Genomic DNA, 21,279 nt, shown 5'->3' with positions numbered 1-21,279 from the left:
ATTACTCTAAAGTCCCTAATGAAAGCAATAAAACCTGATATCCTATTGCTTTGGAAAAACTATTCCTTCAAGTGTCTCGTCTCGTCCTTCTGGAAAATGTTTTTCAGACATGATGTCCTTGTGTCTCTGGCAATGGGGGGAGTATCCAACAAGTTGGCAGGATCAGATGGCAGGAAACAAAAGGACGAACCAGAAAACACACACTAAAACACACACACTTGCTAACAAAAGTGCAGGTGCAATTGAGAATAACGGGATATATGTTTACACCTACGGTCAAAGGTGAAATGTAAAGGAAAAGCCAAAAGGCACAAGGAAGAAACTAGAAACTAGAGAAAGTAGAAAGTAGAAAGCAAGAAAACAAGAAAACTCCTTGGATGACAAATTGCTGGCTCCTTCAGTTCTTTGAGAATACTTTCTGAGGTTCAACTGAATCAAAGATTCTAAGAAGTGACGAAAGCCCCACACCACACCACACCAACTAGGAAATGATGTGTGAAAAGTTGTAGTTTGTGGGGGGCACTGATGTGTGTGTGTGTGCGGCGTCTTTGGCCAACAAATAATTTGAAATTTTAAATTAATTAAAGTTTCCAAAGTGGTGGAGGAGTGAAAGCACTAGTGCGTATGTATATATTGTGTGGGTTAACCCATCTATGGAAACTAAAGATAAAGGAATGTGCGGTTCATTGTAATCAAGTTTTAAGGCCTATTGTTCGGATGAACGGAAAACAAATGGGTCTTCTAGATATCTGATATATTTTTTTAAATATATATACATCGCTGGGGATTTTATCATTTTTTCAAAAGGAGTCTCACCAGAAAAATTCGAAAAAAAAATCTAAAAAAGATTTTAAGTAGTTTTTGTTAGAATCTGAAAGAAAACGTATCCACAAATCTGACAAGGTACTCCTCTAGAGAATCATATCTATATTGGCCAAGATATAGCTTTCTCTATATATAGATGTGTAGACCTTAATGGAATTTTTATGGGTTTCTAGGTTTTTAAAAGGGTTCAATTCAGAAAAATTTAAAAAAAATCCTACAAAATACTTTGTGATCAAGTTTTGATGCAAATTAATCCACAAATCTCTTGTTGAATTCCGTTTGAGAATAGGAGGATTATTGGTTGAGATATATGTAGCTTCCGCATGGGGTGGTACTTTGCTCCCCAAGGAAACCCTTTTCTTTTAAAAAGGATCTACAGAAAACTTCTTAAAAAAATGTAAAAAAAATTATTTGCGATTAGGTTTTGACAGAAACTGAAAGATAATTGATCCACAAATCTGTTAAGATACTTCGCTTAAAAATCGGCTATATAATACCCAAGATATAGCCTTCGATTTTTTCCATAGTTGGATTTTTATTGATTTTTTTATTTTTCAAGGGAATCTCACCAAAAAAAATTAAAAAAAAAAAAAACATTTTCTGATAAGTTTTCAGCAAATCGTTTAATGTATCCCTCTTAAGAATCAAATGCTTTTTGACCAAATTATGGCGCTCATATCTTGGGGGTTCCCAAGCAAGTCCCTGCACTTTCTGATGGTTCAGTAATCGGCATATTTATCATTCGATATGGCACTGTGTGTACCCAGTGACATGGGAGCCCTTGAGTGTTTGCCATTGCAGTTTATTGAAAGCACAAATTCCGCTCCACACACACTTGCTGGCTATCTGCTTAATATCTAACCCACTCAGCTCTTGCCTTCTCCATGCATCCATCATCTTGGGAGTCTCGACAGAGTTAGAGACGCTGCCGTATATTTCTCATATTGTGGAAAGTTGAGGGAATTTAAGAGAATTATAAGTACTCGAGCATCTGACACGTCGGCCGCACTTGAGAGAGTTGAGTTGAGTCGAGTTGGAAGGAACTTGCCAGGCAGTTGGCAGTTGTCAAGAGTGCTACGGCTACTCCGACACTATTTCCCCCAACCCTCTGGCTCCTCTTTACCATTGTTTTCCTCCGAGAAGGGAAAACCTTTTGACAAATGTCGCCTGAAACTCATATGCAGGCTAAATGGTGCGAGAAGGAAGCTCTAAAATGCAGTAAACATTGGAAAATGTAAAACATTCAGATACAATATAAAGATACTTTTCAACTTAACTTAAAGTTAAGAAATATAAACCAAAAATTCTATTCTTATTCAATTACCAACTATGAAAGATTAATTGGCTAGAAACAGAAACAGAATCCTGGCATGTCCATGAAGCATCACTGTGTGTCATGTGGCATGTTGCACTTAGAGGACAGGTCTGGTCGGTAGAACAGCTGGCAAATGTTTTGTATGTAAGCCGCTTATGCCATGGCTCTCCCCTTTTGGGTCATATTTCTCCAATTGACCCTCTTGGGAGTCACGTTGTCATATAAATTGGAAACAGAACTTGACTTCTAATCAAATATCTCTCATAGATGGGAAATGAAAAGAATGTGCGTGTTGGGTGCCTGTCTCTCTTCCTTTTGTTCGACAAGGTGATTAATATTATTTACCATTTCATCTGTCTGATCTGTTTCAGGTATGACGGAGGAAATAACCGGCAATTGGAGCTATTATGTGTACATATCGCTAACACTGGTTCCAGTCTATTTGGCATTTCGGCTCATTAAGTCACTGGGCTGGCAGCTCTTCGTCAACAACTGAGCAAACATCTGGCTCTGTCTCTGGCTCTGGAGTAACAAAAGCTGGTGGATTAGTCGGGAGTCTGCAGCAGCAGGTGGTGTGTGCCAAGTCGGCCAGGAAAAAACTGGAGACCACAAGAGGTGCGTATTCACTTGAGGTGCGCCTGCCAGTCAGAAGCGGTCGTTGTCTCTCCACAGTCGTGTGTTGGATTGTCAGTTTGAAAGGCGGTTCATTGTCGATCGAATGTGGCAAGTCACTAAAAGCGAAAGGACACTTTACCGGCAAATCATTAAAAAAAAAAAAAAAGCACAACAATAATTCCTCGAAAAACTATTAAAAAATATACTTAACGTAGTCTTTGCTTTTCCCGTTGCAGCTCCTGAGCGTTGAGCGAGTGTGGAAGTGGAAATCCCATCCAAACATATAGATTTCCTAAAAAAAAAAAATGCAATAAACTGAAAAGCGAGCAACGGCGGTGGAGAAAGCGCGATAAACAAGAAGAAGCCATAGCCCCCATAGCCAGGATATTGGAAAGAAAGCAAAAGGAGGAGCAAACAAAAGGCAAGGCGATGCGAAGCAATCAACGTCATAAGCAGGAGCAGCCGGAACAGCAGGACCAGCAGCAGCAGCAGCAGGAGCAGCAGAAGGATCATAAGGACAACCAGGAAGACGAGCACAGCGGTCGTTGCAAGCGGAGCCATTGTGGTGGCATCATCACCACCACCCAACCATATTTCCATTTCCATAGCCATTCCAACCATCGCCACCACCACAACTTCTGGCTCGACCACCACCTCCTTCTATCATCACAGTAGTCAGCAGGAAGACACCAACTTCTCCTCATCCTCATCCAAAAGCAATCCACCCGCTGGACAAACACGAGGGGACTGAAGGATCTACAAAGGAGCTACCTACCTCGCCGGGAGTGTGCCAGGCACAAGCAAAACAACTTTCCACTCGCTCTCGAAACGCTTTTGAGTGAGCCCAAGAAAACCAATTTGCATATTTAAGCTTTGGGCAAACGACGGACTACATAGGAGATATACAAGCAACCAAGGAAGCAAAGCAAAGCAAAGCATAGCAGCAGGAGTCAGTCATCCACCCCATCCAGGATCCAGGATTGAGCGCAAAAAAAAAAAGGACCAAAAACCGCCGAATCAAAAACCAGTTAACTGCGACACCTAAACCTTTAGCTGGCAAAGATGCGTCTGCCGTATCGGAATAAGAAGGTCACCCTATGGGTGCTATTCGGCATCATCGTTGTCACCATGTTCCTATTCAAGTTCACCGAACTGAGGCCCACATGCCTCTTCAAGGTGGATGCCACCACCAATGAGCTATCCTCCCAAATGGTACGCGTTGAGGTATGTACTGCATCCACACCCCCTGCCACACCTGCCACAACCAAATCGAATCGAATCGAAGGTCCAATCTCATGCCACCCAACCACCCCAACACACAAGCCCTAAATCATCGCCCATACACTACACCTCCGGAAACATCTTCATCATTCAAGCTAAACTGTAGGGATTTTCAACCAAAAAAAAAAATCCAAAAAAAATCCATATATTCAAATTCAATCATACACGTTTTTGGGAGGAGGGTAGCGAACGCAATCAGGTACTGACAGATTCTTTTGGCTTTTTGCCTTATTGGATAATCTATTTTTGATGCGCATCTTGAATTATGATTTGCGATAGAGAGAGCTCGGGACTAGAATTTAAATTTAAAGACTAGCCGGAGTCTTCCTTGGGGGCACTCGTGGAGCACTCACTCACTGCCCTCCGGTTGTGCTGACCAAGCCAAAGAATAACATTTACCATTTCCATGATAAATCAAAAGAAAAGGAAGGGAAAACCTTTTCAGCAGAAACTAGAGGTTGGGTGGAGGTGGATAACTAATTTCATGTTGGATGAACACAGAGAGTGGAGGATGGAGAATGCTAGATATCCAATCCACACACGCAAAACCAAGAATCGAAAACCGAAAACCAAAGCAAAAGTCATTGAGGGAATTTAACTGGTTATCGGATGACCGAACACTATTTTGTAAACATTAGTCGAGACCAAAATGGTCTCGCTGGAGTTTCAAAAGGCAGGGAATGGTGGTATGTCGGGGCATTGATTAGCATTGGGAATATCGGAGAGGCTATAAGCAGCTTACCAGATGGATCCTGTGGGGGGTAGTGGGTTGAGGGAAATGGTTAGACAATGGCATGTGTTTGCTGAGACGGTCAAAATCGTTTCCACAAGGCATTAACACATATACATACATGCCTACCTCAGATCCTGGCTTAAAGCCTCGCAGGAGCTAATTATTCAAGGCTTTAAAATGGAAATTAATTTTCGGAATTGGAATTGCTAATTAATTCATTGAAAGAGTACCACGCTAGCTGGAAATATAAATCCTGCACTCGTGAAAATTCGCAATCAATAGCATTTGCCCTTCGGTTCATTCAAATGGAAATTAATTAATGTACGGAGAGTCAGAGAGTTGATAAAGTAAATAGATTCAAATAGCAATAAATAATAACGAGATGTATTCCCTGGAAAGTACATATCTAACTATAAACAGGAAGGTTTATCTGAAACTCTGATAAGATAAACCATAAGTTGGCCTAATTGGCTGACTATGATTAATGGAAATAGATCGATTTCCCATTAGTTGCTTCAAAAACCCACACACACAGAAGCCCCGATAAGGTTCTAATTTATCATAGGAATTAGTCGGTGTGGGGTTGAAAAAAGGTTGAAAAGCCCCCCAAAACATATGGATAGGTAAATTCTATTTCCAGTAATGCCCATCACCTGTCGCCGGAGCCTCACTCCCGTGCCACTTTTCATTCTTTTTGACGCTAATGCCTATGAAGGCGTTAACACCTGCGCTTATTCAACCATCCACGCCATCCAAGCCCAGCAGCACCCACGCTCAGATACACTTTAAGAAATGCTCTACTCTACAATATAATTAGTCTATCTCTATGGGGGGAAAGAAGTGTTTAATAAGAAGTTTGCTTATTAGAGAATAAAACTTACAGGAAGATAATTAATTTAAAAAGAATACTTATAATTATTTTTCTCTCTGTACACCAATCATCTATTTTTATTATCATCGTAATATTTTTTGCGCCTTCAACTTTTCTCTAATTTCATTTTTTTTTTTTGTCTCCATTCTCTCTCTTGGGTTCCATCTCGGTTTACCTTGATGCTGCTGCTGCTGTTCCTGATGCTGATGCGAATGCGGAACCCCGGACACGGACACGGTTACGGATACGGATACGGACACGTTCAGAAATACCTCACAGATGACAATCAACGCGTTTATTCATACAACCGTGAGATGCCATTAATATTCATAGGCGGGGTGCCCAGATCTGGGACGACTTTGATGCGCGCTATGTTGGATGCCCATCCCGATGTGCGGTAAGTCTTATCCATCCATCCATCCACCTCCACACACACACACACCCACCCACTCACTGCCAAGGACCAGCCCCACCTACAATCTGTAACAGGATAATACCCTTTCCCCAGGAACCCCAGGAACAAATTTTCGAATTGATTGTTTGGCTGTAAGGCAATACCTTTTTGCTTGCATATCCCAGATGGTTTTTATACTTTACTTTAGAGGGGGTATCCCTATCTCAAGCTTTAGGATATAGTTCTCCGATCCTGGTAATTCTTTCTTATAAACTAAAGGTCAACAAAAGGATACTCTTTGCAAAGTTTGAAGTTTTTAGCTTAAAAAATAAGACTCCTATTGGCCTTGAAACATTTTTGGCGGACAGACGGACACGCGGACAGCTTCGAATCGAATTTGCTGTTAACTCCGATTACTTCTGAAAAAAATTTAAAAACCCAAAGCTAAAGCTTTTATATTACCAACTGATTTAAATCAAAGCCTTTACATTGTTAACTTTTTTTTTCTCCAAACCATAAATATCATGCATAAAATGCCAAATGACTTAACTTGTTTTAATTGACTGCTAATCCAGTTAACCATTTAATTACCAGTATAAATTGAAAACTACTGCGTGCAATGAATTCCAACAGCTAGCAGCCAGCAGCCATCAGCCAGCAAACTAAAGCGTTTTAATTATTCTTTTTTTCAATTACCCTCGGCTATTAGCTCTTGGCAATTTACTTGGCAAAGTAAAGTAAAGTCTACAAGTAAATAACAAACATAACGAGTTGATTTGCCTCAAGCTAAATAAATTGGTTCGTGGTGCGAAATTTCAGTTGCATTTCACTTGAAGTCTCGTGTCTCTTCCCCCCTTTTTTTTTGTTAGAGGGTTTGTCTTTAAAAAATACCATTTCAATTTCAAATAATTTCCGTTTCCGTTTGGTACCTTTTTCTGGTGCTTTTCCGGATCCGCATCCGGGTCGACACCCTCCCTCCCGACTCCGGGGAGACGTAATTGTGGCCCCAACCATAAAGTGTATTTCTACCGCTCTCTCTATGGGGAGAAATATTGTACATTTTAATATGCATTTTTGTTTGGTATCCCCAACTACCCGACTACCGACCGACTCCCAGATCTCCCCAATTCGATATATATTCCATTTTTGCCCTTTGGCAATTTTAATATTTTTTTCCCCCCCATCGCCCCAACTGTATCCTTCGTATCTGTGCTTTGAGTATCTGGGAGCTCGTTGCTCTTGTTCCTTTGCCACCTAGGGGCACTGATATATATTATAATTTCTTAAGTTTCCCTTACGCATGAGTAATTAGCCACGAAATTTTCGCAATCTGGAAATGAGAAATGGCGGTCCGATGGCTTGATTTTCATTTTCTGCTTTGTTTTTTTTTTTTTTTGCCGCTTATTTTATTAACAATTTGCCTTTCTGCTGCCATTTCTATCTCACTTCATCCTGTCGCCTCACATCCGTGGCCTATCCTGTGTCCTGGATCCAGGGAATCCCGAGTCCTGTCAGCCAGTCAGGGTCGCTTTTTCTGATGGCTGCACAGCGCAATTTCCGCTATTTAAAAACCGACTTCCCCCCTACTTTTCGAGTGGCGGGAAAAGGAAAAAGGACACACAGAGAACGCACAGGACGCAGAGGAGGAGAAACGAAAGGACTTTTAGTTACAGAATAGGTTTTGGAGTCCTCCACCCAGGGCTTTTGTTACCAACTAACAGGAGTCGTCCTGCTAATCCAAAAAAAAAAAATACAACGAGCGGTGCAAAAATATAAAAAGTTTTTCTTTTTATAAGCATAGCTCTCGAGAGCTGGAGAGCTGGAGAGCTGTAGCCTCGTATGTGGAGCAGGTCACCCACAGACCCGAATTGCAGATTAAATCTCGTTTTAGAATTTGTAGCATTTAGCATTTTGGACTTGCATTTGGAAGCTGGTGGTGGCAACTAATTGAGTCTCTGGTTAAGGCCCCCAAACAATTTCGAGGGATTTGCATTCCGATTCGCGTCGTGATCCCCACAGATTCCGAGGTTTTGAGGGCTCCACTCGCCGCCCCCCATTCCCCAACCATCCAAAGTGCGAACAAATATAATTGGCGGGGCTTAGTTTGGAGCGATTTAGATTTATTTAGCCATTGACTTGAAGCCAGGATTATAGTCAGTCCTTCAAGCCTTCAATTGTGGTTGGGAATTGGGGTTTTAGTTAGCCTGAGAAATTACCTGTCACAAAAACAATTACTGATTAGCCAACTGAATAGGAAATGGAAAATGGGGAGCCAGAAAACGGAGTGAAACATATTTCCATTTTAATTATGATTGGTAGACATGCAAAATGGGAAAGCAAAAGGTTGCGGCTCAAAGCTGGCATAATGTTTTTGGCAAAACTGGCAATTCCAGAGCGGAGGGGAGCAGAGGGGAGCGAGAACAACAGCACCGAGTTAATTAGTCGTAAAATATTTCATTTAACTTGGTAACCGAGTACACTTGAAACCGCATTGCTAAATTAACTGCAAAAGCGAAATGAATTGTGGTTGTGCGTGGCGGTAGGTAGGGTAGCATTGGTTGCTTTTAAAGTAAAGTAAGCTTGGAAATAAACAGAACCTTAAATCAACTTTGATTACCCGGAATGGTAACCCAGCCAAAGGGGTTTTTTCCTTGGCGCCAAGCAACAAGCATAAAAGTGGGTCTTATCTATGAACTATATGATACCTGGTACTTTCATAAAAATAAAGAGATACTGATAGAAACAATATACCCCAATGATACCCCCCAGGTATCAAAGAAATAAAAATAACCCAAGCTTAGATCAACTTTGATTACTTTCCTGTGTGGTTTCTTTTTTTATTCTTCCATTTATTTCCCATTTTTAACCAACGTTTTTCTGAATTTTCCAACGATTTTCAATTGCTCTTCAGAGCGCTGCAGTGCTCGGTGGTGTGCAGTGTGAGATATTTATGATAATTTACGCAATCAGGCAGTAATTTTTGTGTGTGTTCTGGAACTTGATTACGGTTGTAGCGGCACAGGGCTCTAGCTCTCTAGCGCCGCCGCCACAGCAAATGAGAATCGCAAACGAATCGTTTGAGGCCGTTTATAGTTCACTGGGTTTTTGTTCTCTGGCCAAAAGGAAAATTGCAGCTGCCATAAGGGAGGTGGAATGGGGAGGGTTATGAGAGTTGGCAGTTAGGAGGAACAGTATTCCAAATGGGAGTTATGCATCGGACATGGAAGCGCGCTTCTATCCAGCTCCTCTCCAGGGGGGCAACGCACAGGAGGCACAGGAGGAGGTGGTTTTCAGTTACAGGCAGACTAAAAGCCAGCGGCGGAATGGCGTCCCATTTCATTTTGTCGATTGTATTAGAAGGATCTGGTTTGGCGAAGCTAGGATTCACAAAAAGGGACGACCAGGAAATATCAAACAGATGAAATTAAGGATGTTACTCATACGCCCTGTTGTCTGCCCAGAAAAAAATATTGTATTTTCTTTATGAAACTGAAACTAGGGATAAGTGGACTATTATAAAATGTATTTATTTTCAAGCTCCTTAAGCCATTAGTTGTAGAGTTATCCCCGTTTTAAACTTGTAATACATGGCGTATGAGTGATATTTAAACTAATCTCCTCTTTTCTTCCATGTATCCTTGCCTCAATGTTTCGAAAAACCAATCTAAACTGAAATGAACTGAACTGTATAGCTGCGGGCAGGAAACGCGCGTCATTCCACGCATCCTCCAATTGCGCTCCCACTGGCTAAACTCCGAGAAGGAGTCGCTACGGCTGCAGGAGGCCGGCATCACCAAAGAGGTCATGAACAGCGCCATCGCCCAGTTCTGTCTGGAAATCATCGCCAAGCACGGCGAACCGGCGCCCCGTTTATGCAACAAGGATCCACTGACGCTGAAAATGGGCTCCTATGTCATCGAGCTATTTCCGAACGTAAGTACACACACACTACATATAGTACGACACACTCTCTCCCCTTAGTCAGTGCACGCACATTCCCACCAATATAGAAACAATACAGATTCGAAAAAAACCTCCATAATCTGGCAGAGTAATGGGCTTAATTTGTGAAAATCTGGCATGAAAAACTGTTAAAATGTTTAAATGCTTAAAAATTTTAAATCCATTTAAGTTAACCGCCTACATGTGTGGCAGCTGCAGCTTTTGTTCAACCTTTCAACCTTTTAAACACACTTTAATCCTGTGTTGCAGGCGAAATTCCTATTCATGGTGCGCGACGGCAGGGCGACAGTTCATTCGATTATATCGCGCAAGGTGACAATCACCGGGTTCGATTTGAGCAGCTACCGGCAGTGCATGAAGAAGTGGAACCACGCCATCGAGGTGATGCACGAGCAGTGTCGGGACATCGGCAAGGACCGCTGCATGATGGTGAGTATGGGCTAGCTTCTGGCTTCTGGCTCCTGAGAGCAATCACCGACACTGGCCCAACTCAATCAATGATGATTAACCTGGTCGAGGTCGGGGTGCTTGGGTGTCTGTGATAGGTCCTGTGGCATGTCCTGCGACAGCAGCCTGGCACAGGAAATTAAGTCAAACGCCTCCTAAATTATATTAAAGGGGGGGCTGTAAAATATAATGAACTTACCGACTTGGACAAGAGGACAAGTATAAAAGTCCTTTATGAAAATAGAATGATAGGTTTGAGAATGAAATACGCTGAAAAGTATGCTATAGATTACTATAGAGGACTACTGGGTATCATATAGTATCTTATCCTATCTTATTCCACAGGTCTACTACGAACAATTAGTCCTGCATCCAGAGGAATGGATGCGTAAGATCCTTAAATTCCTGGACGTGCCATGGAACGATGCGGTCCTCCATCACGAGGAGTTTATCAATAAACCCAACGGAGTGCCTCTCTCCAAGTAAGTCTTTTCTCTAATTTCTATCAATTCCATGAAACTTGAATATTAAATTTTGTAAAAAAAAAATTATTTTCAAAGAGTGGAGAGGTCCTCGGACCAGGTGATCAAACCCGTTAACCTGGAGGCCATGTCCAAGTGGGTGGGCCAGATACCCGGCGACGTGGTGCGGGACATGGCCGACATCGCGCCCATGCTGTCCGTGCTCGGCTACGATCCGTATGCGAATCCGCCGGACTATGGTAAGCCAGATGCCTGGGTGCAGGACAACACGTCGAAGGTAAGGTGCAAAATAAAAAAAAAAACAAAACAAGAACCAACCGTTCCCCCACGGTCCTTGAATGCAAAACAAACTCAAAACACTCCAAATCAGCCACTTTCTCTGTGTTTGTTCTCCGACTTTCCGATATTTGTTGTTGTTTTCCCTCGTCAGTGATGCCAATAGTTTTTTTTTTATTTGTTTTAAAAACTATAGCTAAATTTTAAAATATTAATGTTAGAAACTAGTCTGAACTAGTAACTAGTAACTAGAAACTAGTAACTAGTGGCATTGGGAACTAGTGGCTAGTAACTAGTAACACGTTGCATATGTAACTAGTAACATTAGTTACTATAAACTTGTACCCTTAAAAACTAGTAACTAGTAGCATTAGTTACAAGTAACTAGTTTTAAAATTTACCTAATCAAAAGTGTATTTTTAAACTAGTTACTAGTGTCATTTGTAACTAGTAACTAATACCATTTGTAACTCGTAACTAGTGCTATTTGTAACTAGTGGCTAATAACTAGTGCTATTTTTAACTAGTAACTATGAACTAGCAGCGTTAGAAACTAGTAACTAACACTCCTTGGCATATTTAAAAAAATTAAATGAATTCTAGAAGTTTTTCTTCAATTTTCAATGTAAAATATTTGAATATTTAAAGTATTTCAAAATAAGTCTTTACCAGAGCACCTTCATTTATTGATTCATTTTCTTTATTCAAGATTTCTTTTGCTTTTTTTTAATAAAAACCACACCATTTCAATTATTTTAAATGTACTTTTTATTTCATTTTGTTTGTAATTGATTACTTCTCACCTCGTAACTATGTAGTATTATTAAAAAAAAAAAAAAATGTCATCACCAAATTGGCAGCACTGCGAAAAGCACATACCATTGCACTTTGTCCATACACACACACACTCACTCACACACACACACTGCCTGTCCTTTGAATCCTTGTCTTTTGTTTTTGTTGTTTGTCATTTTCGTTTTCATGTTCATGCTCATGCACAGGCTCTTGTTATCTGTTATCTTTCACCTTTCACCTTTTCCCTCCCCCCCCTGCCACTCTGTCGCTGTTTGTCTCTTTCTCTGTATTGTGTCATTGGCATATTTTGCACGTTTCCGCCCACTGCCTAGTCCCCCCGCCATACTTTGTCCTTTATCATCTTAACTTACATCACACATTGTTGGCTTTTTTTTTGTGTGTTTTTTTTTGGTAGTAGAGTCCTTCTACTCGATTTGGTTCTGTGTGCGATTTGCGTTTTGTTTTGTTTGTTTGTTTTGTGTTTTGCACTTTGCCTTCAACTTTTGTTTCTTTGGTTCGCACCCAGCAACCGATATTATATTTTATTTTATTTTATTACTATTTTTATTATTTTTTTATACATTTTTTTGTAGCTATATTTTCCCAGTTTTTTGTTTAAAGAGGTTAAGGCCATACAAAGCCATCGATCAAAATGATTATGATTATTGGGTTTGGTTCTAAAATATGAAAACATGAATATTCTCCTACCTTTTAAATATATTCTATATTATTTTCCAACTTATTTTGATTAAAATTTAATAAATGAATTTACATATTTCCCAAAAATATCCTTTTTTTTATTGAGAAATATTTACATTTTTCACTTTGCAACATATATTTACATTTTGATTTATTTTGAAGCTTTTGTTATGCCATTTATAATTAATATATGTACATATAGTCGTTCGCCATATTGCATAAATATGAAACCAATATGAATATTTAATGCACAACTCTGGCCCAGGGGCTCTGGCCATTTTATTTAAATTCCAATTGGTGGAATATAAGCACAGGAATGATTTTTTAATCGCAGCTGCTGATTAAAAACTACAGCTGCAAATGCAAATACAGTATGTCGCCCCCCAAAAACATGGATATTCGACTGGCCACTAGAATTTGCAACTAACATTTAATTGGCAATTTTTGGGCTCTCTCCTGTTCTGCCTTTTGCCATTTTGGTCATATTACAATTTTACTGACCAACAGGGGAAGGAACGAGGGAGGGTCAAAAGAGACAGGATCCTGGCCAGGCCAGGACATCCTTTTGGCCTGTCTGCAACTACTGGCTGGATGCTGTCTCTGTTTGCAAGTGCATCCTGCTGAGTTATGTCCGGGGCAGCGACGCGTTAAATTAGCTGCTAATTAATTAGTCGATCCCCTTTCCCTGCCCCCAGTCCTTTGGCCCTTGCCAGCCAGCAGCACTCCGCACTTGCCACTTGCCACTCGACTCGAGTTGAGTTGAATTAACTCAAGTTGAGTTATCTTTGCCTTGATTTTTTTCACTTCCGGCACTTTATTTTAAAGTTTTAAGATATTAAAGAAAGAAAAAGATGTATTTTTTTAAATTAAAGCTTAAAATACCTTTATTACTAATTCCTAATTATTTAAAATAATTTTAGAAAGTGTATTTGCACTTCATCCATCCCCACAGTTGTAGCTTGCCTTTTCCATTCTGTTTATTTGTCTTGGAAATGTTACTTATGAATTAAAATCACAGACTGCACAAGAAGTAAACTAATGAACTAGAATGCTATTTGCCCATATTTTGTACTTGATTTACTACCAATTCACATAATCAAATTATTAATTCCAAGTCGAAGCCAAAAGTCACAGCTAATTGAAGCAAATACTTCGGGCAATTGCTTCTATTTGTCAATAATTCACTTTTCTTACCTTTAATCATAAATATTTACTAACTGGATTTTGTTTGTTTTGCTAACTCGTTTTAAAAGCCACAGTTTTTATTGGTAATTAATAATTTGTTTGATTTATTTTACTTTTTTGCTTATTATTACATTGTTTAATTACTGAAATGTAATACATTGACAGTGAATCGTGTAATCTAGGTTATTGATATACTTTTTCATCGAAAGTTGCTTAATTAACATGCATTTTGATAAAGGGACTAACTATTATTGACACTGATAGTGATTAATGTCTAATAATATTACAGATACAGCTTTTTGTTGTCTTTTAGAGACTTTGTTATACCCTCGTATTATAATTTTGGTCTAAAGTGTGCAAGTGTGGAGTCTATAATGATATATGTATATATTCTTGATCAGGATTTTTATGCAGAATGGTGGCGAATCGATCCAGAAATTGTTTAAGAATTGGGGAAGATATAGCCATCACTGTGGGCGATATAGGGAAAACCACATTTCCAAGAGGTCTCCCCAGAAAAATGGACAAAAAATCTGAAAAATATTTTGTCTCAGGATTTAGACGCAGAATGATGGAGATTCAATCCAGAAATCGTTTAAGGTACTCCGCTTAAGAATCGGATAAGAATTGAGGAAGATATAGCCATCACTGTGGGCCATATAGGGAAAACCACATTTCCAAGGGGTCTCCCCAGAAAAATGGACAAAAAATCTAAAAAATATTTTGTCTTGGGATTTTGATGCAGAATAGTGGCAAATCGATCTAGAAATCGTTTAAGGTACTCCGCTTGAGAATCGGATGAGAATTGAGGAAGATATAGCCATCACTGTGGGCCATATAGGGAAAACCACATTTCCAAGGGGTCTCCCAGGAAAAATGGACAAAAAATCTAAAAAATATTTTGTATCAGGTTTTTGATGCAGATGGGTGGCGGATCGATCCAGAAATCGTTTAAGGTACTCCGCTTTAGAATCGGATAAGAATTGGGGACGATATAGCCATCACTGTGGGCGATATAGGGAAAACCACATTTCCAAGGGGTCTCCCCAGAAAAATGGACAAAAAATCTAAAAAATATTTTGTCTCAGGATTTTGATGCAGAACGGTGGCGAATCGATCCAGAAATCGTTTAAGGTACTCCGCTTTAGAATCGGATAAGAATTGGGGAAGATATAGCCATCACTGTGGGCGATATAGGGAAAACCACATTTTCAAGGGGTCTCCCAGGAAAAATGGACAAAAAATCTAAAAAATATTTTGTATCAGGTTTTTGATGCAGAATGGTGGCAAATCGATCCAGAAATCGTTTAAGGTACTCCGCTTTAGAATCGGATAAGAATTGGGGAAGATATAGCCATCACTGTGGGCCATATAGGGGAAATCCCCATTTTTAAGGGATCTCCCGTTTCTTTTTCAATTATCAATTCACATTTAATTAAAATATTATACCTTGGTACTCCACTAGTAGCGGATATGAATATTTAAGATGTGATAATTGATAAATGATAGAAATTGCTCGGCCAAATAGAAAATAAACACGCTTCTCTAGACTTCAAATATTTTACATTTATTTCAAAAATGTTGAAGCACCTTTCCTTTTTGGCTTATCGTTGAGTTTTTGTAATTCCACTTGGTTTCTGATGCTCGCCACGATTTTTTGTGTGTTTTTATTGGCCTGTCATTGGGCCAATTTCTGTTTGACAGTTGAAATTGCAATGTTTCCGCGCTGTTGCCTGTCCTGTCCTCCCGGTCCTGCCTGTCCGGCCTGTCGTCCTGACGCAGGGCGTAGCTGGGGGGCGTGGTCTGATGCCATAAGTGGCAATTTATACATGCATGCCAGTAGCAGCAGGACGAACAAAGTTAAGTCAACTTTTTGCAATCCCCATCGGCGGCCCGGACGGCCGGCCTGACAGGCAGCCACTCCATGACATATAACCCCTTTTGCGTGACCCCATCCATGCCCCCTGATTTTCGTTCACGATTTCCCCTTGATTTTGCGATTCCGTTTGGCCTCGTTAATGCCACCGGACGAGGCCAGTCAGTCAGGTCAGTTATTCCATTTCCATATCCATCCCACTATCAGCCGTCCCAGCATACGCATACACGCATCGCAATTAATATCAATTGAAAGTCCGCCAATTTAATTATATTCCTTAATTTATGTTAATGGCAAATATTTTAATTAATTGACGGCTCTTCACGGCCCACAAACTCTTCGGCGTTATGCGTTTATCGACGAGGTGTCTGCAAACATTAAATATTTTAAGCATATTTGCATATTTAATATTTATGCAAAAATTAAAGGAGGTGGTGAGTGTGGAGGTAAAAGTTCTGGTCTCCCTCCATTGGGAAAATTAAAATCAAATAACGAGTCCTGTTATACCCTGAGGTGGTAGGGAAAATGGAACACGAAAAGAAAATACTCAGCTGGGAAATTGGGAGAATGTTGAGAGTGTGTTTATATAGGAACTATCATATAAACAGAGAATAAAATTGAAATCCGAAATGGAAATGGAAAGGATACAAAAGATTAGATTCAAAAAATACATAAATGTTTGCTTTCAAAGAGCAGAGAATAAACTAATTAAATGCTCTAAAATATTTCCAACAACGATTTAAAAGCTTATTTTAAGGAGGGTCTCTAAAAGGACAATTATCCCTCATAAAGCAGGATCTAAATAGAGTAAAATACATTCCCCACTCCTGGCCCTGCCACAAAATTTATTCATTGGAGAAAGTTAGTTGCTGAAAAAAGGACACAAAAACAAAAAAAAAGGTCATTAAAGGGAATAAGTTGGAATGGCTTTTGTGGAAAAGACTGGCATTGCTGGCATTCTGTGCCATGGATGATGGCAAAGTATTTTCGCAATTCTTTTATTTGCAACTTTTTGCACTTTAATTTGCACATTGTGACGTCACAAAGTGGAACAACAATTGGCTGTGCCCCAAAGTTTCTGCTTTGACTGCCACTCAAACAGAATGTGTAGGAGGTGTGTGGGTGTTGTCAGGGTGTATGGGTGTGTCCGTATCTCTGTCCGTATTTTGTTGTTGAAATGTGCAGCTGTTTGCACACACGTGGTGGTGGTGGTGGTGGTGTTGCTGAACTAACTATAGAACAACAGCCGTAATGGGCCAACAACCATCAGCAACAGCTGCTGAATCAACAATGGTCATACATTAAAATATACAATTTAAGAGATACACATAAATGCAAAACATGCCAGATTTTCAGATTTATATAAAAGATTTTTCAGTTTTCAGTTTCAGTATCTTATAGATTTTTGTGGTTTTTCATTTGCAGGTAAAGGCCAATCGAATGCTGTGGGAAAATAAGGCCAAACAAGTGCTGCAAATGTCGAGTGAGGACAACGACAATTTTAACAATATTATCAACAATAGCAACAATAAGGATAGCAACAATAATCAGTACAATATCAATAAAATTTTACCAGAACAGCAACAGCAACATCAACAAAAGCAGCAACATTTGCAACGTCAACGGGAAACAGAAGGAGAGGGCGAAGGCGATGGTGACGGCGACGGCAACGATGAAGGAGAACATCATGGAAGGATACGGGAAAGGCAACCGGAACCGGAACGAGAACAACAATTGTTGCATCAAAAGCCGAAGGATGTCATTACGATAAAGCAGCTGCCATTACAGAGCAGCATAAACGGGAAGAGCAGAAGCAACAATAATGCCAAGAACAAGAATGGCCCACTGGCGGATACATGATATCCGCATATACCCATAAGACTGCCACGTGGCAAGCACTGAGCTCCTGCTTCTGCCTTGGATGGTTAGAGATGTCTGCAACTTGGATACCGATAATGATAGAGATGTTGTTGCTGCGGGGACACAACCACAACCACCACTCCACTTCACTTCCCAACACACTCAACAAAACCAATTTTAAATTGTATTGGCTGGGACATTTTACATGCTGATATGTGTATATGCATATGATGTGTATTTCGTAATAATGCTTTTTAATGTTATCTTGAAAAAAAAAAAAACAATTATGAAAATAATATAGAAAGATATACAAAAATAAGTTAAAATTTCAATGTAAAAAATTGCCAGCTTTGGCCAAATTTTGAAAACGAAAGAAAGAACATCGAGTTTCGTAACAAAAAGACCGAAAAGTGGCAGGTTCAGGTTTTAAACTTTATTTATAGCTAGATAGCCCTTGATTCTTACCTTGATTATACATATATCTCCTAGGCATTACCTTAATTGGATTTATAAATTATAAAATTCATTGCTCAATAAGTTACCGTATACCTTAATTTAAACACAAATTTTGTATAATTTATAGACCCAAAGTGGCAGTCTCTTAAAATTTATGATATGTATAGTCCTTGCCCGATACCACCAAAAGAAGCTGAAGAAAGAACAAGGATCAGAGTGAGAAGACTAGGTAACTGGAACAGGAATTTTTTATGGCAGACGCTCACCGACCTCTACTACTATATAACAATTAATTCCTTTAGTTTAGACTTTTTTGTAAGCCTCTTTTTTTTTTACTAAATTTTAATAGTGTATATACGATATTTTGAATCTCTAGCTAAACTTTTGCGTTTGGACTAATGGAAATGGACATCTTTAGGCATCTGTTTACGTTTATGTATAGAAAGTAAAATATTTGTAAAGTTAGGCACTGTTTATAGTTTGCAAAACACAGTAGAGCAACAAAAAAAAACATAAAATATTTAGAGGTGTTACACAATTTTAACGAAAGAGCTTTTAAAATGCTTAGTTTTAACAAAGAACCCTAACTATAATCGTATAAATATTTGCTGGATGAAAGACGTGAACTATAAAGGAGTTGAGAAAAGAAAACATTTTTGTAAATGATCTTTTGATTCGTGTTTTGCGTTGCAATGAATTGACTGAATGTAAAAAAATAAACGATTTAACAAGACCGTATAAATATTTGAATTGTATAACCAAAATTAAATGTCTAACTTAAAAACGATATACATATACATATATATAGATATATAAGCAAGTTATAATCGATGTTGACCTACGTATGTAAATGTGTAAATGTTACTGTGTGAGTGTCTATGAATTGTAGATTATACATATACTAGCTATAAGATAAGATAGTTTAGGCTTAAATCAGTTTGACTGCTGGCTTTTTGAAATCTGCTTCAAATCCAAATGTCTGGCAACGCTGGCCACGCTTTGAAAGGACTGTACTTATATATTAGCTGAAGCGATTTAGGTCAGTCATCTGAATTTGAAGTGCATTTTAGTTTGGTACAACCACTGTTCTTGTTTTTTCTATATAAACTTTTTTTTGTCAGAAAGAAAGAGCCTTGCACACAAGCACAACACTCAAAGAAAAAAGAGCACAGACAATTCAGCCTTGTCCGTCCCGAAATGCTGTGTACTTTCGTGTGCGAAACAGAGAGTTAAAGTTAAGTTCTTACTGGTTAAAACTCTCGCAACGTGCATTGTTGCATTTAAAAACGATTTAATTTCTGAATAAGAATTGCTGACAATAAATACGGGAAAACGATTGCTTAGAGAAATTTGAAGTGAAAAAGCATGCTTGCTCGCTGAAAGCTAAGAGAATTAAAGTCAAACATAAACAAAATAAATAAAGCCTGTGTCACAACCAAACAACTTGAAGGAAAAGTCTTAGAAACATGTCCTTGTGACTGTGTGTATGTAAACTATATATATAAAAGAAGATATATATATATATATATGGTATTTAAATGTGAAGCGTGAACTATTTTTGCTAGCTTTTAAGAGGACATTTTTTTTTCTATGTATGTATATCCATAACCCTAAACAAAAATATACATATATTGTACATGATGATGTACTATGTGGAATTGCTGCAGTTAGGAAAATTTTGTGAGAAGAGATTCCCAACTCTAGTGCTAAAGTAACGATCTACTTGCAGCTGACAGACAATCAGAGCTCAAAAAAGAAATATATAAATTAAACTACATACTCCAATCCCAATCCCAATAATCGAAAATGATATAATAGTAATCCCACCCAAAACCCTCACCCCCCAAGTCAATGGAACCATAACGAAAAGCATTGTTTAGCAAATTGTAATCCTTAATAATGAAAAAACTGTACGCTGCAAAGATCCAACTTGGAAGCAAATTAAATATTATTCAGATAGACATTCTCTGTGTGCAGTTCTTAGCCTAAGTAAATTGTACAATATTGTATTGATAACGACAGCAGCATCCCGGCAGCAGCAGAAACCAGAAACGAATCAAACCAGAATATACACGTTTAAATGAAATTATACTATACAACCACAAAACAAGAAGAAATCAAAATGGAAACAAAAGTTAAACAGAAATATAAAATTATGCAAGCGAAAAATTGATTTCTTTTTTTGTCAAAAATTTCAAGTAAGTAAAAATCGTTTCTCATAGTTGGCTATGAAATTTAAATTCTAATTCCATGTCTAGGTAGTACCTTGTAGGCATAGTCTCAGCTCATTCTGAATCTGGAATTTGTCGTGTTCAGTCGCATCAAATAATAATAGCTCTGAAAAAAAATTCTTTTTAATTTTTTTCGATTTCAAATTTATTTTTTTTTTTTTTCGTTGAAAAAAAATTTGAAAACTTTAATTTAAATTTCTGAAAAAAAATTCAAAAAAAATATCTAGAATGGAATATTCCAAGGATAGCTTCTATTGGAAAATGATGCAACTTTGCCCAAACTGTGTCACTGGGGACGAATTCTGTGGAGAATGTGAGAATTTTTACGGTCCGCCACTGGGTCTCATGGTGGACTCGGAATCTGGAAGCAATGACAGTGATGAGATAGGAAGCGGCTTTCAAGATTTTAGCCCTATTGATTCCGGTTCCGAGAAGGAAGGTGATATTGAAGATCCCGAGATGGGGGTTTATGATTGCAGTATTCTGTACAAGAAGTTTGTAGAAGATATAGACGATCCGAACATGGGAGTCTATGATTGCAGTATGCTGTACAAGAATGAAGACCAGGAGTAGATCTTCAGAATTATTTTTAACATTATTGCTCAGCAGAAAATGTTAATGTTAAAAGTTATTATTTATTTTCAAATTTGAAACAAAAAATTGTTCGCGCCTTTGCTGGTAACTATAGCATAGCTTACTAGCATACCTGGTAGCTATAACACCTTCTATCTCCGATCGCAGCTAATCCACGAACCAGGTATTAGCAAGAAACACAACTACCACTATCGAAGAAGACACATCACTATCGGAGGTGAGCCATCACTATGGAACCAGCACCATCACTATCACACCAACAAGAATCCAAGTCGGCGCCAATAAAAGTTTTTTGTTTCAAATGAAGTTATTGTTCTGTTAAAACATTGTGATACCTTAATAAATATAATGATTGCATCTGACGTTGATATATTATACTAT

At 38.7% G+C, this 21,279-nt stretch overlaps 2 protein-coding genes across 4 annotated transcripts; both read left to right on the top strand.

The window, feature by feature from the left end:
• Nucleotides 1-2,513: 2,513 nt before the first annotated feature.
• Nucleotides 2,514-3,779, top strand: LOC122321882 (uncharacterized). Its single transcript, XM_070276622.1, has 2 exons — nt 2,514-2,755; nt 2,992-3,779. Exon 1 carries the CDS (start codon nt 2,514-2,516, stop codon nt 2,634-2,636), a length of 123 nt encoding a protein of 40 aa, XP_070132723.1. The 3' UTR covers nt 2,637-2,755; nt 2,992-3,779.
• A 38-nt stretch (nt 3,780-3,817) lies between these two features.
• Tpst (tyrosylprotein sulfotransferase) lies at nt 3,818-21,260 on the top strand. Of its 3 annotated transcripts, XM_043212876.2 has the most exons (9): nt 3,818-3,979; nt 5,907-6,037; nt 9,727-9,967; nt 10,247-10,426; nt 10,790-10,926; nt 11,005-11,203; nt 17,183-20,271; nt 20,332-20,982; nt 21,046-21,260. In XM_043212876.2, exons 1-7 carry the CDS (start codon nt 3,818-3,820, stop codon nt 17,615-17,617), a joined length of 1,485 nt encoding a protein of 494 aa, XP_043068811.1. In that variant the 3' UTR covers nt 17,618-20,271; nt 20,332-20,982; nt 21,046-21,260. The 3 variants fall into 3 exon arrangements, with proteins under 3 accessions (XP_043068811.1, XP_043068812.1, XP_070132722.1); XM_043212877.2 differs by lacking the exons at nt 20,332-20,982; nt 21,046-21,260 and having other exon boundaries at nt 11,005-11,165; nt 17,183-17,355; XM_070276621.1 differs by lacking the exons at nt 17,183-20,271; nt 20,332-20,982; nt 21,046-21,260 and adding an exon at nt 12,591-12,631 and having other exon boundaries at nt 11,005-11,165.
• The last annotated feature ends 19 nt before the right edge of the window (nt 21,261-21,279 follow it).

Source organism: Drosophila bipectinata, chromosome XR (genome assembly GCF_030179905.1).
Source record: "Drosophila bipectinata strain 14024-0381.07 chromosome XR, DbipHiC1v2, whole genome shotgun sequence".
In the NCBI taxonomy this organism is placed as follows: Eukaryota; Metazoa; Arthropoda; class Insecta; order Diptera; family Drosophilidae; genus Drosophila; species Drosophila bipectinata.
The sequence above is the reverse complement of the archived record's forward strand: the minus strand, read 5'-3'. Positions and strand labels throughout refer to the sequence as shown.